This window comes from Syngnathoides biaculeatus, chromosome 17 (assembly GCF_019802595.1).
Source record: "Syngnathoides biaculeatus isolate LvHL_M chromosome 17, ASM1980259v1, whole genome shotgun sequence".
NCBI lineage: Eukaryota > Metazoa > Chordata > Actinopteri > Syngnathiformes > Syngnathidae > Syngnathoides > Syngnathoides biaculeatus.
In genome coordinates this window covers 23,348,924-23,365,885 of record NC_084656.1, presented here as the reverse complement: position 1 = coordinate 23,365,885, position 16,962 = coordinate 23,348,924, and the positions used below count along the sequence as shown (strand labels likewise).

At 51.9% G+C, this 16,962-nt stretch overlaps 2 protein-coding genes across 4 annotated transcripts; one reads left to right on the top strand and one right to left on the bottom strand.

The window, feature by feature from the left end:
* Positions 1–306: 306 nt before the first annotated feature.
* Positions 307–1,357, top strand: purbb (purine-rich element binding protein Bb). The gene has a single exon (XM_061800960.1). The coding sequence runs from the start codon at positions 337–339 to the stop codon at positions 1,261–1,263; it is 927 nt and encodes a 308-aa protein (XP_061656944.1). The 5' UTR covers positions 307–336; the 3' UTR covers positions 1,264–1,357.
* Positions 1,358–4,170: 2,813 nt separating this feature from the next.
* LOC133490640 (metal transporter CNNM3) lies at positions 4,171–14,095 on the bottom strand. 3 transcript variants are annotated; one of them, XM_061800952.1, is made up of 11 exons: positions 13,084–14,095; positions 12,366–12,700; positions 11,878–12,054; positions 10,790–10,947; positions 10,573–10,716; positions 10,190–10,351; positions 9,204–9,373; positions 9,036–9,132; positions 8,809–8,954; positions 8,598–8,739; positions 4,171–7,028 (listed from the first exon to the last, which is right to left on the bottom strand). In XM_061800952.1, exons 1-11 carry the CDS (start codon positions 13,735–13,737, stop codon positions 6,976–6,978), a joined length of 2,238 nt encoding a protein of 745 aa, XP_061656936.1. In that variant the 5' UTR covers positions 13,738–14,095; the 3' UTR covers positions 4,171–6,975. The 3 variants fall into 3 exon arrangements, with proteins under 3 accessions (XP_061656936.1, XP_061656935.1, XP_061656937.1); XM_061800951.1 differs by having other exon boundaries at positions 8,809–8,939; positions 9,009–9,132; positions 13,084–14,094; XM_061800953.1 differs by having other exon boundaries at positions 8,809–8,939; positions 13,084–14,088.
* Positions 14,096–16,962: the final 2,867 nt, after the last annotated feature.

The following is a 16,962-nucleotide window of genomic DNA, read 5'->3' as shown; positions in this document are numbered from 1 at the left end:
GTTGCAGAGTCGCACTTTCGTCCTTTAAGACGTCACAGCGTCGCTTTCAAAAAACGAGCGTGACGTCATCGGAATGACGTTTCACAACGCCAGGGCTCAAAATAGTTTCGGAAGAACGCAAGCGGAACTGCGCCGCTGCGCCAATAGCGTGCGGGCGACGCGGCAAGGGGCGTGACTGACGCGCAGGACCGACCAATGGCGCGGGTGCAAGCGGGGCGACGCGCGAAGAGCGGCGGGCGGCTCGGCCAATGGCGAGCCCGCCCGCCGCGCGGCTCCGGCGAGCGTGAAGGCGGCGCGCGCGCTGACCGGAGAGGAGGAGATGGGCAGAAGCTGAACATGGCGGATGGCGACAGCGGGAGCGAGCGCGGCGGCGGCTTCCAGCACTTCCAGCGGGACCAGGAGACCCAGGAGCTGGCCTCCAAGCGCCTCGACATCCAGAACAAGCGCTTCTACCTGGACGTCAAGCAGAACAGCAAGGGCCGCTTCATCAAGATCGCCGAGGTCGGGGCCGGAGGCTCCAAGAGTCGGCTGACCCTGTCGCTGTCAGTGGCCGCCGAGGTGCGAGACTACCTCGGGGACTTCATCGAGCACTACGCCCAGCTGGGGCCCAGCAGCCCCGAGCAGATCGCGCAGGCCTCCGCCGGCGAGGACGGCGCTCCGCGGCGAGCCCTCAAGAGCGAGTTTCTGGTCCGCGAGAACCGCAAGTACTACCTGGACCTGAAGGAGAACCAGCGGGGGAGGTTCCTGCGGATCCGGCAGACCGTCAACCGGGGGCCCGGCTTCGGCATGGGCATGGGCATGGGCACGGGCACGGGCGGCCCGCCGGGCGGCGCGCTGGCCGGCCAGACCATCGCCCTTCCGGCCCAGGGCCTGATCGAGTTCCGAGACGCCCTGGCCAAGCTCATCGACGACTACGGCGGCGGCGGCGACGACGACGAGCTGGCCGGCGGCGGCGGCGGTCCCGGCGGGGGCCTGGCGGCCGGGGGCTACGCCGACCTCCCCGAGGGCACCTCCATCATGGTGGACTCCAAGCGCTTCTTCTTCGACGTGGGCTCCAACAAGTACGGCGTGTTCCTTCGCGTCAGCGAGGTGAAGCCCAGCTACCGGAACTCCATCACGGTGCCGCTCAAGGCCTGGGCCAAGTTCGGCGGCGCCTTCAGCCGCTACGCCGACGAGATGAAGGAGCTCCAGGAGAGGCACCGGGACAAGATGGACGAGAGGAGGGACGAGTCCGAGGAGGGCGACGACGTGGACGACGACTGAGCGCGAGGTCGTACGGGAGCGCGCCCGCGCGCGTACGCAAGAAAACAAGTTAAGAGTCGGCGAGGGTCCATCATGGGGTCGGGGGGACAGGGGGGGGGGGGGGCTGGTTTAGGCTTAGGCTTAGGGTTAGGGTTGGGGGAAATCACCTTTTCCACCCAGTTCTTGCGTGTGATGGCGGCTGAGAGGCTCGCAGCGTCCTCGTCGCCGTCTTGACGCGTCGTGCACGTCCCGGGAAGTTGGGAATTTTTTTTTTTTTTTTTGGGGGGGGGGAGGGGTCAAGGCAAACTGTCAATCAAAGTCACAACAAATGGATTGCTGTGCTCGTGTTTTACAAGGGGGGGCTCATTGGGGAGGGGCCACATTCTTAGCAATACCGTTCCGGCGCGCGCGGGGGGGGGGGGGGCATTTGCCATCAGCCCCCCCCCCCGCCCCACCCTCGCCACCATAGGAGGCCAAGCCGACATCGCCGGACAACAACGCACACGTCCGTGGAGCCAGAGAACTTAGAGTATTGACAAAAGATTATAGGAAAGTTATTACAAACCAGCAATGACACGCACACAAAAAAGAAAAGATATTTTCAAATACGTCTAATGGAAAATGTATTGTTTTCAAGGAAATTTCACGAGTTCTGAATAAAGAAAACGCTAATTTCTTCCAACAAAGTTGACTCGCAACTTTTTTCCCCAGCCCTTCGTTTTGGTGCCGGTCCTGCAACAGGTGGGGCTCCCCCCTCGAGCCACAAGATCCACCAAACGGGTTCGCTGGCACATCCGCAGCTCGCCGTTTAGCTGCCAGCGACCGCGTTAGCGAGCTGTCGTTCGCCCCGTTTACCAGCGCAACAAGCTCCTCCAAACGTCGAAACAAAACAATCACGTGACTTAAGTCTGTTAGCTTAATGCTAACAACTTGGGAAATGCCATCGATAGGCTAACAGATGGCATTGGAGGTGGAACTGCTACTTCAACCCAAACAGTGCCGCAACACATGTAGACTGTAATGAGTCTGAAATTCTTCACCCAAAAATGGATATTGGCGCTGTGTATTTGCAGTCGTTGTGAAAGTCTTCGTTTGTGTCTGGAATGACTGCAATACTCCCCCCTGCTGGCCAATGTGTGCACACAATGGATTACTCATGACGCACAAACTGCAGTTCCGATCGTGTTTTCGTACCGAACGTTTCCGAAGAGGGCTGGAATAGAGTCATTGTATTTTTATTCATTTGATTTTTACGATGCACGTTAGTCACGGAATGAAGTTAAGTTGCCACCGCGTGGAGATTTTTGTTATGTTTCCACGGAAACGTCATGGGCACACAAGATTCCAATCAGGTTGTTGTTGTTTTTTTTTTTTTTTTTTAAACGCAAAAACGGTCAAATTTGTTAAAAAAAAAAAAAAAAAAAAAACCTGATTGGAATCTTGTGTGCCCATGACGTTTCCGTGGAAACATAACAGGAAGTAGGATGTGGCTCGCCAAAGACAAAATGGAGTTTTGGCATTTGCAAATGTTCTTGTCAATTATTTGCCGTTTCTGTGCTCAGGCCAAAGCCACGTGGAATATGAAAATATTGGAACTCGCAGATGCAACGGCCTTGCTTTTTTTCTCTCCCTGTTGTTGTTGTTTGCTAGGCGGAATCCCCCTCAGTCAGGTTGTGTACCAAAGACCACTTTGAGGACTCGGGTACACAACCTTGAAGGGAGGTGTGGGCCAAGTCTGACAGACTCTGGACCGTTTTTTGAGAAGGTCCTCAACCCAGCAGCGGATGGAAACAAACAAAATACATACTTGGCATGATGGTATCGAAGAGCGGCAGCATCATCGCACGGTTTCTTTTGGTGTTCCGGGTGGCTCGGGAGGGTCCTCGCCGGACCGGTTTCCTCGTCAGGCGACCCACGTGACGTGCAAGCAGCCCCTCAAAACGTTTCCAGCAGGCCTGTCATCAATTCGGTTTTTGGGGAATGTGGGCGGAGCCTAACAAACGCCCCTGCTCGGATGCCGCGCCCCATCCTCATGAGTCGGGAATGTACACGCCCTCCATAACTTGTATCACTTCATTTCTGGTGTCGAGGCAGCAGGAAGAAGTCAAACACAAGATGCAAATATTACACAAGTCACGCCTCGCCTCTTCCAGGGCGTACGATACAACAAATATGGACACGTTTGCATCACATGTGAAAAATGAAGAGGCTCGAAACACAACTTTGAGGAGGAGCCAATTACTTCCAACGAGACGATGATGTATGGAATTATAGTCAATATGTCACTGGGAGAAAATGTCGCTTTTGGAAATTTCCACCGTTGCAATTTTGGCAAGATTTGAACGAGGGCCACGGAAGAATTTCCAAAGTTTTGTTGATCGCCAGGCGACGCTTGTGATTGGTTCTTTCTGGTCACGTGACGTTCTGCCGCCGTCTCAAGCGCGACATACTTTTCCAAATCTTGTGGCGCGATCTTTTAGTTTGGGGATTTGAAAACCTTTTGATGCTTAGTAACAACTTTGAGACAAAAAGAGAGAGAGAGAGAAAAAAAAAGAAATCAGCACTTTCATCTTTCTCATTTTGGGCTTTTATGGAGCATATGAAACGGATATTTTCCAACTTGTGAGCGCCCTTTCCGTTTTGTAACCCTTTTTTAAGCGAGGGAAGACGAGGACGCGAGGCCAAGAAACGGAAGCAAGGATGTCAACCCGTTAGCGTTAGGAAGCTAGCCTAAGCCGGATCCTGATCCTGATCCTGATCCTGCAGGAGCAGGACCACGGGGCTATTTTTAGATTGCGTTGCCAGGCGGCCACAATGTGACCGACCGGCAGAGGCCACGCCAACACGCGCACGCATGCACAAAACGTGAGTTCAGCGAGTTGCTGCGTTCTCATTTGCCTCACAATGATTTGAGCCCCCCAAAAATGATACAATAAAATGCAATAAGATGTGAGCATTACGTGCTAACAACACAGCATAATAGCAGAACTATGGAACGTGGCAAAATGATAACATAAAATGCCAACACAAATGATAGCACAACATGAAGACGTCACATCAAAATGGCGGCGCGGCAACACGACGAATACGTGACAGTATGAGCACAAAACTACTATGAATACATAAGGTAAAATGACAGACGATAAAACAACACCACAACATTAAACGTGACAACAATACAATGCGACAACACAATAGCATGACTTTATAACAATGTCATAACGCGAAATTGTGACATCACGACTGAGCCCACATAAGACAACAGGGCGAGATCAGAATATGACAAAACGACGATGATGATAAGACAAATATACGACATAACGCAACAAGATGGCATCATGACGACACAGTAACGTGAAAACCTGCCGAGACGACAAAATGAAATTAGGAAATCACCACGCGTGAGCAAATGGGAGACCAAGATGAGTTGGAAATATGATCACGTGACATTACGTTAACATTGCGACGTAACACGAAAACGTAACTGCTACGTAACAACGAAAAAAAAAAAAAAGACGGCACAGAATGACAAACGTCAAAATAACGAGATGGTAGCGTGACAACAATAACGTAACATTAAAAATGACAACACGATAACGTGAGATGAGCAAATAAAAACGAGCTGCTAAGCTAGTATCGGGAAGTGTGCGATGCCGCACTCGTCCTGTGGGAGGCGCTGTCACTTCACACAAAACGCAACTCTTAGCAAAAAAATAGATCTATCTTTTTTCCAGGAAGGCTACATAATATATATATATATATATATATAAAAAGACAAGACTTCTCATTTAGAACAAGACTGACTTTATTTCCTAGTAAAATGTAATCATTGAAAGTATTAAATCCAACGTCCTTGCCGCGGGAAAAAAAAATTATTATAAAACGTACACACAGGAAGTAATCAAATAACTTCTGACTCGTCTAAAAACTACTTCCTAACTACATCCTGAACTTTGTCGTGAATACTTGCGCTTTCAATTGGGATTTTTCTCGTCTTTTCTTTTTTTTTTTTTTTTTTTTTTTACATTCACTTTTCATAGAAAAAAAGTCCTTCGAATAACAAAAGTAGTTCTACAAATGTTGGAATCAAACGAGATTTTTCTGCAAGCGCTAACAGCCACGGATGAAACGCACATGGAATGAGAAGTCAGGTAAAGCTGAGCTTGTTGTTAGCCTTAAGAACGTAACGCTTCAAAAACAACCAAAAAAAAAGCAGGCTAACCCACCTTCTCAAACGACGGAACTCACTTTCGCACTTTGCCAGTCAAACGCTCACTAAATGAAAATGTTTGCAGGGTTTTAGGTTTGCTGTACAGGAAACGGCAAACAAACAAAACACATTTGACAAACATTAGCATAGCCGCCGACCATTTTAGCCTTCCAACCTTAGTTTTGACCTCCAAAAGAAAGGCCGCTAAAGTTTTACTTCAAATGAATGATCAAAGTGACATGTTAGCTTCCAGGAAAGTACATTGGGTAAATTAGCCTCATTAGCATTGGCTAAAATTTTGTCGATCGAAAGCTTCTTAAAAAAAAAAAAAAAAAAAAAAAAAGCAAATTAGATTGATGCTAATCTGTCTCTCACACATTTTATCCCAACGAGGGTCTAACGCTAAGATTATTGGTTATAATTTGTCTTCTTCATAAAACTACCAAATCAAAAGTCCTCAAAAGTTAGCCTTGCTAAATTGACAAATCCGTCTTATCGCAACCAACGATTGTCTCCTCCTAGCTTAGTTTAGCACTTTGCCTGTCAAACGCTCACTAAATAAAATCACACATTTGAGGGTTTGCTTTGGCGGAAAAGTCAACAAAAATGAATTGTCAGCATGCTAAATAACGTAGCCACAAGCTAACTTAGCATTAGTAACTTGGTATTGACTTCCAAAGGCAAGAGAGCTAAAGTTAACGCGGAGGCTCACGTTTAAAAGGAATGGTAACATAAATCCACACATCATCAACAAAAGTGACAACTTAGCTTCCGGGAGGGAAGATGAGCTAAATTAGCCACGTTCACTTTGGCAAAAACTTTGGCATGCACTCGTGATAGATAATGAACAGTGTCAGCTGGTCCGAGGAAAACAAAAAAAACGATGCAATGTGCGCACAACTTCATTCAAGGACGTGTTCGCATGTTGGCATGCTAACCGTCACGCTCGCACACGCAAAGACGACAGGACGAGGGCCAAAGTGCTAGTTTGGGTTTCCAGTAAAGGAAGGGTGAGTCAAAATGTCAGACACACAAAAAAAAACAAACAAACAAACAAAACATCAATTAATCAAGGAACGGACAGACAAAGAGATGCGAGCTCGCTACGCAGCTAGCGAGAGAACGGACAGACAAAACGTGAAATGGAAAAACGTCGTCGTAAAGTGTCGTTGAAGTCCGGGTGAGCTTTTCGGGTGACATGTCTGGCAAAGAAAACGTCACGGCCAGCGAATCGACAACGCTCACGCGGCGTAACCACGGAAACCGGCCCCACAGGTCACGCGACCGTCTGGCGGGTCGCCGCGCGTCGACGGACGGACGCACAAACGCGCTTTCGTTAGGAAGGCGCCGCCCCTATCGACATGAATATAAAACAAACCTACACAGTGTTGAAACATGATCACAATAATAATAATAATAATAATATTAATACATATCATAGGAATGATGATAATTACAATGACAAACGGAACAGAGGACCGGGTCGGGTCGTCCAATCGGACCAACGTTTGAAGCGGACGTCGCTACGCACGCGCCTCCTCTTCGTCTTCATCATCTTCGCCTTCGTCTTGTTCACCTGCAAGGGAGACAGCCAATGAGAGCGCAGCGCAAGAGAGGGGGCGGGCGCGTGCTGGGAAGTGACCAATCACAGGGGGCCGCGACGCCTCATTCCATGTTCAAATTAGAATCAAGATGAAAATGTTGATGCAAAATATGAATGCAGTTGAGAGAAAAAAAAAAAAAAAGATCCCACAAACAAAACAAAAGTCAAAACGGAAAATACAATTCTTCAAATAAAAAGTGCTTGAAATAAAACGCAAATTAATGACATGAGGGGAACGGCGGTTCAGCTGTTTAAGCGTTGGCCTCACAGTTCTGAGGACCCGGGTTCGATCCCGGCACCGCCTGTGCGGAGTTTGCGTGTTCTCCCCGTGCCTGTGTGGGTTTTCTATACGGGCGCTCTGGTTTTCTTCCCACATTTCAAAAATATGGAACATTAATCGGACACCCAAAATTGCACCTCGGTGTGATTGTCTTTTTGTGCCCTACGATTGGCTGGCGACCAGTTCAGGGTGTGCCCCGCCTCCTGCCCGTTGACATCCGGGATAGGCTTCGGCACTCCCGGCGACCCTCGTGAGGATAGGCTAAGAAAATGGACGGATGGATGGGGCACCATAGAGACAATATGACATCCCAAATACTAGAAAAAGTTGTTTTCGTTAAATACGGGACCTTTAAGATGATAAAGAAATAATAAAAAAAAAGAAATAAAACTTGCTTGATTAGCAAATTGATTACGTTAAAAAAAAGATACATTTGAAAAAATAACGCTAAAAATAGCTAATAAAATCAATGCTGAAAGCAATTCAGTGCTAAATTTCACGTACATTTTTTTTTAGATTTAAACATTGAAAAAAGTACAGCTGAAATTAAATTGAAAGTGTTTCACATAAAATGAGGAAATAAGATGGAAACTAAATGAACGTTAACAGCTAAATCAGGCGGAAAAGTCACGCATCCATCAGCCAGCCCGTCGCGTCACACCTCGGACCGGTCGCCGGCCAAACAGACAACCGTTCACACCTGCGGCCAGTTTAGAGTCCTCGATGAATTTTGGGGATGTGCGAGGAAAGGGGAGAAAAGCCACCGTGCAGACACGGGAGGGGGGGCGGGGGGGGGGGTCGGGATTCGAACCGCGGTCCTCACAACTTGTGAGGAAGATGTGCTAACCGAGTTTCAAATACAAATAATAATAAATGTACACGTTCTTCAGCATGTGTGTGATCACTGAGAGCGGAGCGGGGGCGGGGCGGGGGGCGGGGGGGGGGGTTCCTCTTAATTGACCAATGAGGGTGAAAAAGATTCGCAAACACCAACACACGGACGCACACTTGCACACGGATGTAGCGTGTCTGGTTGCGTTCACCTGCCGCGCTAGCAGTAGTTGTCTATGGTGTCAAAGAAAGAGAAGTTCAAGTCTGGAGGAGAAAGTCGGGAAAGGAAAGAAAAAAAAAACAACACATTTGGGACTTTTGTTAGCTTCAGGTGACAGGAAAGAAGACGAAGAAGAAGAAGAAGAAGCGGTTAGCTTAGAGGCCAAAGAGGCGAAGGCGGCTTCCGGAAGAAGAAGAAGAAGAGGGAAGACCTTGCGCGCACGAGGACACGTTCCTGTCGTTCAGCAGCTTGGTGTGACTGTTGGGGAGGATCTTGATCTCGGGGGGCTCGGGACTCGGCTCGCCGCCGCCCCGCGACGCCATCAGCGCGTTGAGGTACTGGAGCCGGGTGACCTACGCGCACAACACACATACGCTGGGTGAACGGGCCCGCGCGCTTTTTCCGCCGACGCGTTGCCGTACCCGGATGAGCTGCAGGTCGCTGAGGGCTCGGACGGTGTAGTCCGGACAGTAACTGGACGGGGTGGCGGCGTCGCACGCGTCAAACGGATCTCCGGGAGACTGACGCCGACTCGACGCCGGAGACTGATGCACTGTACGCACAGTTTCTTTTTTTTTTTTTTGTTTACAAAATAATATTCATCCCGGCGACGACTTTTTGCCTTCTAAGCTGCGGTTCCCAGCCTCACCCGAAGATGGCAGCGTGAGCGCGGACACGCCGTAATACGTGAAGGCGCCGTTGTCGAACTTGAGACCTTCCTTGCCGATCTCCACCTCCACTCGACCCTGGCGGACGAAACAAACGCACCTCGCCGTCGTCGGCTGCGCCGGATGACAAAAGTCGCTCGCTCGCTCACCTGCAGCAGCAGGATGAAGTAGTCCACCGGGTGGTTGCGCGTGTACAGGTAGTGCGCGGGGCTGAGGCGGTCGGCGGGGTCAAAGTGCACCTCCTGGTTGACGCTGGGGTGACGCAGGAGGTGGAAAAGGATCTTCTCGGACACGCGCGCAGGACTGAAGTGCTCCACCTCTGATGGACAACACACGGACGGGGGGGCTACGTTACGCACTACAACGAGCCACGTGGCTCACGATATGCTGGATGGAGGAAAAGGAACGCGCAATTTCGCACATTTATTGACGTTACCTCATCCCCAAAAACTTTTCCCATCGCCATCAGGCCACAGCTATAAAAATGACAAAATGACGGCGACGCAGGCAGAAAGTTCAGCACTTTCTCCCGAGAAGAGCGCAGCGCAGACAAACCCGAACGTCAACTTCCAAAAATCACCGGGACGCGACAACATCTGGCAAACGAGAACGCCGTCGACGGAAGAACGCCGAAGAGGAAACGAAAAGCTTTGCAGCCTCTTTGGAGTTAGTCGCCAACCGGCGCTTGGACGTTCCACAACATTCGTGGGCAGACGAAACCAAAGTTGGGCGTGCTTTCCTACCTCAGGGCCTGGACAGCTCGATATCCGGCCATCCGTTATCTGAGCCGCTTATCCTCACAAAAGGGAGCGGGGAACGCTGGAGCCGACCCCAGCTGCCGTCGGCCGAGCACACCCTGAAATGAACGGCCGATCGCAGGGCACGTGGAGACAAATAACCACACCCGCGATCACCACTAGGGGCAATTTAGAGTCTCCAAGGAATGCGTGTTTTGGGGATGCGGGTGGAAAGCGGAGTGCCCACCCGGGAAAAAAAAAAAAAAAAACCCACGCAGGTACGGGGTGAACATGCCGGAACTTGAAGAACTGCGAGGGAGGCGCCCCGACCGGTCGACCACCGCGCCACACTTGACTCATGCAGCAAAGTCAGAAATTCCGACGACAACGAGGCGCACCTCTGGAGAGGAAGCGGTGGGTGGCGAGCAGCAGCTGGGGCGACGTCCGGATCTTGGGCTCGCCTTCTGGCGTCTTGAAAAGCGAGAACTCCTCCCTCGAGGTCCCTCGAGGCTCCAGTGGGATCTCCAGCGGGGGGAGGGGCCGCTTCACTTTCCGGTCCACTGCAAAATTGCGGGCGGGGGGGGGGGGGGGGGGGGGGGGGACCGGCGTGAAAGAAGTGCGGAGTTCCTCGTGACGGACCCACGAGTCAGCCCTTGGATCTGGGGGGGGTCTCAAACTCAAAAGGAATCAGAATCAGAATTTGGAGCCGTGAGTTTGAGACCGGCCTAAAATGGGATCATTTTTTTGTGTGCGGCTTTCGAAAAAGTCGACCGGGACCTACGGTAGCCGTCCGACTCGTCCAGGATCTCCGACTTGATGATCTCCTCGATGACGTCCTCCAGGGTGACCAATCCCAGCACCTCGTAGAAGGGGTCGCCCTCGCCCTCGTTGTTGACCTTCTGCACGATGGCCATGTGAGAGTTGCCTGAACGAGAGAGGGGCCCACGTCAGTCGCGGAGGTCGTCGGTCGGTCGGTCGGTCCGGCGACGCCGCCTCGCCTTTCTTGAACTCCTCCAACATGGCGTCCAGTTTGGTGTCGTTGAAGACAAAGTGCAGCGGGTGGTTGTAGAACTTGGTGATGGTGGTCATGGGCGTGCGGTCGTCGGGGTCCACCAGCGCCAAGTCCTTCACGTACAAGATCTCCACGATGTTGGACCTGCGCTCCGTCACGGGAATCGGCAGATCGCTAGTTACGCTTAGCGGTCATTCCAACCCCGCGAATCTTCGCCCAAAAGTACGATCAAAATGGATTTGAGCCATTTGGGTGTATTGCAAATTGGCCGAAAGAGCAAAAATTGAGCAACGTCCCGCACCCGCTAAACTTTGTTCCAGACTTGTTAGCTAGCAACGGATGCAAATGAGCGGCTACTAGTTCCACGAGCGCCCGTGAGGTCATTTCAGGTTGGACCGTGTCAAATGTTTACGCCTTATTCTGACTCCGGCCGCAAACGATTATCGTTGTCACGATGCGTTACGATACGATGGCTTATTTTTCCACCAATCGACGACGATCTGGAAAACCGGTTTTAGGCCGTAATTTGCTTTAATGGCCGAATATGCAAACGAGCTCAACCTGCGTTGCTGCTTTCCGACTTGAGAGCAGATGTTTGCAAAGGTCTCCATTAAACACAACAAATTTATCGTCTAGCATGTTTTCAGACGATTGCAGAAAATGTTGACGCGCTGAAACAATCAATCGGGTCAACGTCTGGAATGACGGCCACGTTTCTTTTTTTTGTGTACATTTGCTCGGTAGGCTCAAATAAACGCAGCTTGGAACGACGACGACGGATCACTTTTCAGTTTGCGGTAAGCGCGTTTGTAACGTTTCACAATTTGGCCCAAAAAACCTGAGCTGAGCAAGAGAAACGGTTCTGAGGTTCCGACTCAGTAGTCTGGGGCCAAAACGTGAGCCTGCTTCGGTGGGGACGATTTGGACGAGCGTGAGCATTTCGTCGATTGACGGGGACGGCGCCGATGATGCTTTGGTTACCGGACGGCGAAACTTTAAAGCGGAGGTGGACTTTTAGGTCGTACGCGAGTTTAGCGAGGACCGGGCGGGTCCGGTCCCGGTCGGAGCGCCCACCTCTCCTCCTCGTAGATGGGCACGCGAGTGTAGCCGCTCTGCATGATGTCCGACATGGTGGAGAAGTCCAGCAGGGTGGAGCTGGGCAGCATGAAGCAGTCCTTGAGGGGGGTCAAGATGTCCTCCACCGTCTTGCTCCGAAGGGTCCCGCGGCTGAACTCCTCCTTCACGAACTCACTGCGGCGGCAAAAGCAAAACACGCGCAGGCGTCGGCGTCCGGCGCCGCTTTTGCTGGATTTCAAAAGCCGCAGTGCCCCCACCCCAGCACGTTTTCACATTCGCGGCTTCCCCTTTACGTGGATTTGTCGCCCCCCCGATATTTTGTTTTTGGGACAGCAAAACAAAAGAATACGCGAGTCACTGACACGTTTGCCGCGAGCGACGCATTCTTTTCTTGGGCCGCGCGCTGGCTCCGGTCTTTGACATTTCCGATCCTCAGAGTCCGCATTTTGCCGGATTTCACGTCATCCTCCGGCGAGCGCGCTAACCTGTATGGGTCGTTGACGCTGGTGCGGATCATCTCCATGGCCCGCTCCCTGATCCGGCAGGTGCTGATGTCCCGCCTCAGCGCCAGGTCCAGGACCAGCCCCAGGGGGCAGGACAGCGGGCAGGTGAGCACCATGCTCAGCTGGGCCAGCCAGGCCAGGCCCGGCGCCAGGCGGAAGCCGTGCGCCGAGCACACAGCGTGGGGCAGCAGCTCGGCCAAGAAGAAGAGGGCGAAGGCGGCGACGAAGGCGGCCGACGCCGCCGAGCCCAAAACCCGGAAGAGCAGGACCCCCGAGGCGGCGTGGCCCAGGACGCACAGGAAGAGCAGCGAGCAGGCCTGGCGGACAGACAAAAGGAGCACGCGATTGGACTCCGGGGAAGACCGACCGCAGCGTGGCGCGCTCGGGTGCTGGTGTGAGTTGCCCTCCCACCCATCCCCGAGCCCGAAAATTCCAGAGCGCCTCGTTGTCGGCCACAAGCGCACGCAGATGACGGACAAACGAGGCAGAAGGCTGACCTACAAGAAGTGTCCAGACTTGAGTGGAGACCGGCTCTCGCTTCATAACGCTTGTTGATTATGATTTTTTTTTTGCTTCATCTATGAAATGTAGCCGGGTTGTTGTTCACTTCACGAGACGAGACGAGACTACGGACTAGCCGCTGCGGCGTGCCAAATTCACAAGACGTCCAAGGAAGCATCGACGTGGCCCGCATCCTTACCAGAAAGTTCCCCCTCCTCCTGACGGGCTCCAGGCGCTTGGCGGCGCGCTTCTCCTCCTCGGAACCGCAGCTGTGCAGCACGTAAAGCTCCACCGGGTCGAGCCACAGCAGGCTGAGGTGGACCGTCCTCAGCAGCCCGCAGGCGAGCACCAGCAGCGGCACCAGCGCCGCCGCGGCCCACGCCGGGATGCGCTCCGCGGGCAGAGGCTCGTCCGGGCTGACGCGCAGCCTGTCGTCCCCCGCCGAGGTCCACTCGTCCTCCCCGCTCTTCACGCACACGCGATGGGCGCCGAGGTCGCCCCGCCGGAGCTCCACCGTCAGCAGCCCGCCGCAAGCCTCCTCGGCGAAGGGCTCCTTGGCCAGGAAGGCGGCCCGCCGACGTCTGTCCGGGTCCTCGCACGGGTCCCCCGCGGCCGGACCTCCGGAAGCCTCCGCCGCGAAGGCCAACCACGGCCAGGTCCGGTTCCTCGGGTCGGCTCCGAAGAGCCGCAGCTTGAACGAAGCTCCGCGGGGCGCCCAGACGATCCCCGCCTTCATCCACACGCGGCCCGCGGGGTCCTCCGGGCGCAGGCGCACGACGCTCGAGCCCAACCGGATCCCGCACGACGACAATATCATCAACAGCAGGCGGAGACCCGCCAAGCTGGCCACCATGTTGGAATTGCCTCCGGGGCCGGGTCACGTGACTTGAAGGGGAGGGTAGAGGAGGGTGGGGGGGGGGCAGGGGTCGCCTTCAAATCGCCGGACAAACCGCACCCACCCACGCACGCCACCGGTCACGCCAACCTTCTCGCAACATGTAATTCAAGCCATTTCCCATTCGAGGTCCTGACACGCTTCACGCCGCCTCCTCCGTGTCAATAACTCGCTTCCACGTGTGATATTGTGCGCGATTACGATTTCCATCACACTACATGACAACAAAGTCAACGACGAATAAACGACAAATTCCCGACCCAGAATGCAACTTAAGGGAGCCAACATGGCGCTTGAGAAACTGCGCGCGTCGGCGGCCATGTTGGCTCCGCTTCCGCTGGCTCGGCCCGACATTTTGGCGCCGGGACGGTTCGTTCAAGTCGCGGGAGACAAACGACAACTCAACGTGTCGAAGCACAATCTCGTCATTTTACTCAGTGGACTGCCTTTCCGCGTATAAATGTTATCCGCGCTAACGCAGCGCGACCGTAGCCCGCACACCGAAAACATAGCCCCGACGAAGTCGCGTGGAAATCATCAAAGTCAAAATAAGACCCATTTGTGGTGCCTCGGGTGGAATTCTGCAAAATTCCATTGACTGCTTTGAACTTTCGTTGAAGGCTCGCGGCTAGACGGGGAGCTGGGGCACGTTTTCGTAACTTTTCAACAAAAGAAGTCTGCTGTCCAAAAAAGTTGAACGTTGCCAGTCTGGAAATCTGTTTCATCAACAAATACTTTCAACAAAGTCAAGAGTCGCAGTTTGTATTCCGCCAAATATTTTGCCTTTTCCCGCAAATGAATATTAGCTGCGAATATCAGTTATCGGCCTCCTCGGTGACAAATGATCACAAGCAAGCAAGTTTCTTTCGGCTTGTCCCTTTCGGGGTCGCCACAGCGTGTCATCTCAGATGAACGCATATATATATGTTTGGCACAATTTTTACGCCGGAATCGGCCCTGAAAACAAACAAACAAACAAAACTCGACTGAAATGGACAAACTCAAATTTTCTCCAACTGCTTGAATTTTTTTCCACAAATGTCGTGTCGAGAAATCCAAGTCGGCTTTCTTGGTGAAGCCTTGACGGATTCCCCGGTCGGTCGGTCGGCCTTTTCCAAAACGCCAGCGCGCACCTGGACGTTGCTCGCGGCTGTCAAACATTGCACGGGACACACAAAACATTCACCAGCCAAGTGAAACTTGCCCACGAGTTTCCTTGCAAAGTCACGTTTGGATCTCAAAAGTCGGCAGAGCGTCCGACACTCGTCTCACGATTCGTGTGCGTTTGACAATCTCGCGTTGGAGACATTTCTCCATTTTCTTCAGCTCAAGCTTCAGTTCCACACACTTGCAAAATTCTGTCCTGCACTAGTATCATGTAGTCTTACTCGTGCGCAGAAATGTCAGTCGTGGAAAAATGTTACTCGTCCGCCTGACTCGTTTTAGCAGTGCGCTGAACGGTCAACGCTCCAGCGGATCGCCACGAAGCCATTTGAGCATTTGTTCAACATCCTCAATATTTTGCTCAAGCTGCATCGTGTCCAAGTACTACTCGTGGTCTTTGTCCTCAGTACTGGGAAAACTTTGGCACCCCGGTTGGAAAACCACATGTTACTAGTGTGACAAAACTGCACCAGTCTACAATTGTGTGTTGTTACTACGAGTGACATTATAAGAATGATGTTCATCAACACCGAGCGCTTCCGAGCACTAGTACGAGCAGCACGACCATATCAACTGGTGCAGTTTTGCGTCACGTGTCATTTTCCCTCCTCGTGAGTACAAAAAGTGTACTGCACAAGGGACCAAAAGTGCTTGATATTAAGTCTTGGACAAGAGGGCCAAAGTTGCACTAGTAGTAGGGGGGGGGGGGAGAGAAACAACAACAACACAAATTAGACATTTTTGAACACTAGTAGGACAAGCATTCGTTACTAGTGGGTCGGTCAGATCTATTATTGGGAAATTTGGTGACACTATTAGAGTCTGGGAGGCTACTAGTGCCGAGGAAGGTGGTACAATAGTTAACTAGTAATGGTTTAACTGCAGACAAGTAGGCTAAAAGTTGCACTAGTAGTGGGAAATGATGAGTAGGAGACCAATCGTGTTCTGAATTGTCTGACTAGCGAGTACCTTGTGGGTATTTAGCACGTGGATCCAAAGCTAGACGTCAACTTTGTGGATTACGCGCTTAAACGCTTTATCCTTCCGCTTCAAGGTTGTACGCGTTGTCCAAAAGTGAAACTCAGTGGAGGGGGGCGGGGGTGACAGGTCAGACGGAGTCGTCGTACTAGTTCGTTCTCCGCCGCAATAGCAGCGGCATGTGCACGACCGAGGAAAACTTCGGTAGTTGAAATGTTGGCACGTGCTGCAGGAGATGAGCGGGAAGCGTCAGGTCAAAGCATGTGCGTGCTTTATTGCTCAAGGGACATCCCATAATAGGGCAAAAACACACATACAGTGAAGCCCCGCCTGCTATATTGCAAATCTTCGGTAACGTCGGCCCGATATTGCCGATTTTCTAACCACATATCCCCCCTTTTTTTTTTTTTTTTATGAATACAGGCAAGTCCAACTCCAGAGCGGGGCCGGCCTTTGGTGCAGTACCACGTAGTGCCACAACACGCCGGGCAGCACTGAGCTCTCCTCGAAGACGAGCGGCGTACGGAACAAAACCACGAAGAGGCTCCAACTGGGCAAACGGCAACTAAGGCAGTCGTCGTTCTTCCGGCCTGCGAGTACCGTCGGGTGCTCTCCTTTGTATGCGAGTAAAGTTCCGAGGTCCATGATGCTCATTTTCATTGGCCTATCTATGGCGTTTTGCACCATATGTTAGCATTAAGGCTGAAGACTTGAACATTTTGGTATTTCAAATATACTGTGCCTTATTTTCCTTTTGTATCGTGTCAGTTTTTGTGTAAACTCCACGTGGGAGTGACAACAACAGCTCGAAGCAAGCACGCTTGGCCTCTGTGGCAGCAAATCTTCATTGGCGTTCCTAAAAGTGAGGTTAAAGGTCACTTTAAAAAGTCTTTTAGCTGTTTAAAGCGCACGGGAGGCCTAAAACAGTTCCTTGTAGAGTCTCTAAATAGTGCAACTTTCCACCTGAAACATATTCCCCACCGAAAACAGGGCTTCACTGTATAGGATGTACTAAATAAATATTTTCTATACATATATATA

What these genes read in the sequence shown, in the direction of transcription:
- purbb (XM_061800960.1), top strand. Translation starts at nt 337, where the DNA reads ATGGCGGATGGCGACAGCGGGAGCGAGCGCGGCGGCGGCTTCCAGCAC.
- LOC133490640 (XM_061800951.1), bottom strand. Translation starts at nt 13,737, where the DNA reads ATGGTGGCCAGCTTGGCGGGTCTCCGCCTGCTGTTGATGATATTGTCG. An exon ending in AGCGTCAACGACCCATACAG is followed by an intron (nt 12,055 to 12,365) that starts GTTAGCGCGCTC and finishes TTGCCGCCGCAG; the next exon opens with TGAGTTCGTGAAGGAGGAGT. An exon ending in GTTGGAGGAGTTCAAGAAAG is followed by an intron (nt 10,717 to 10,789) that starts GCGAGGCGGCGT and finishes TCTCTCGTTCAG; the next exon opens with GCAACTCTCACATGGCCATC.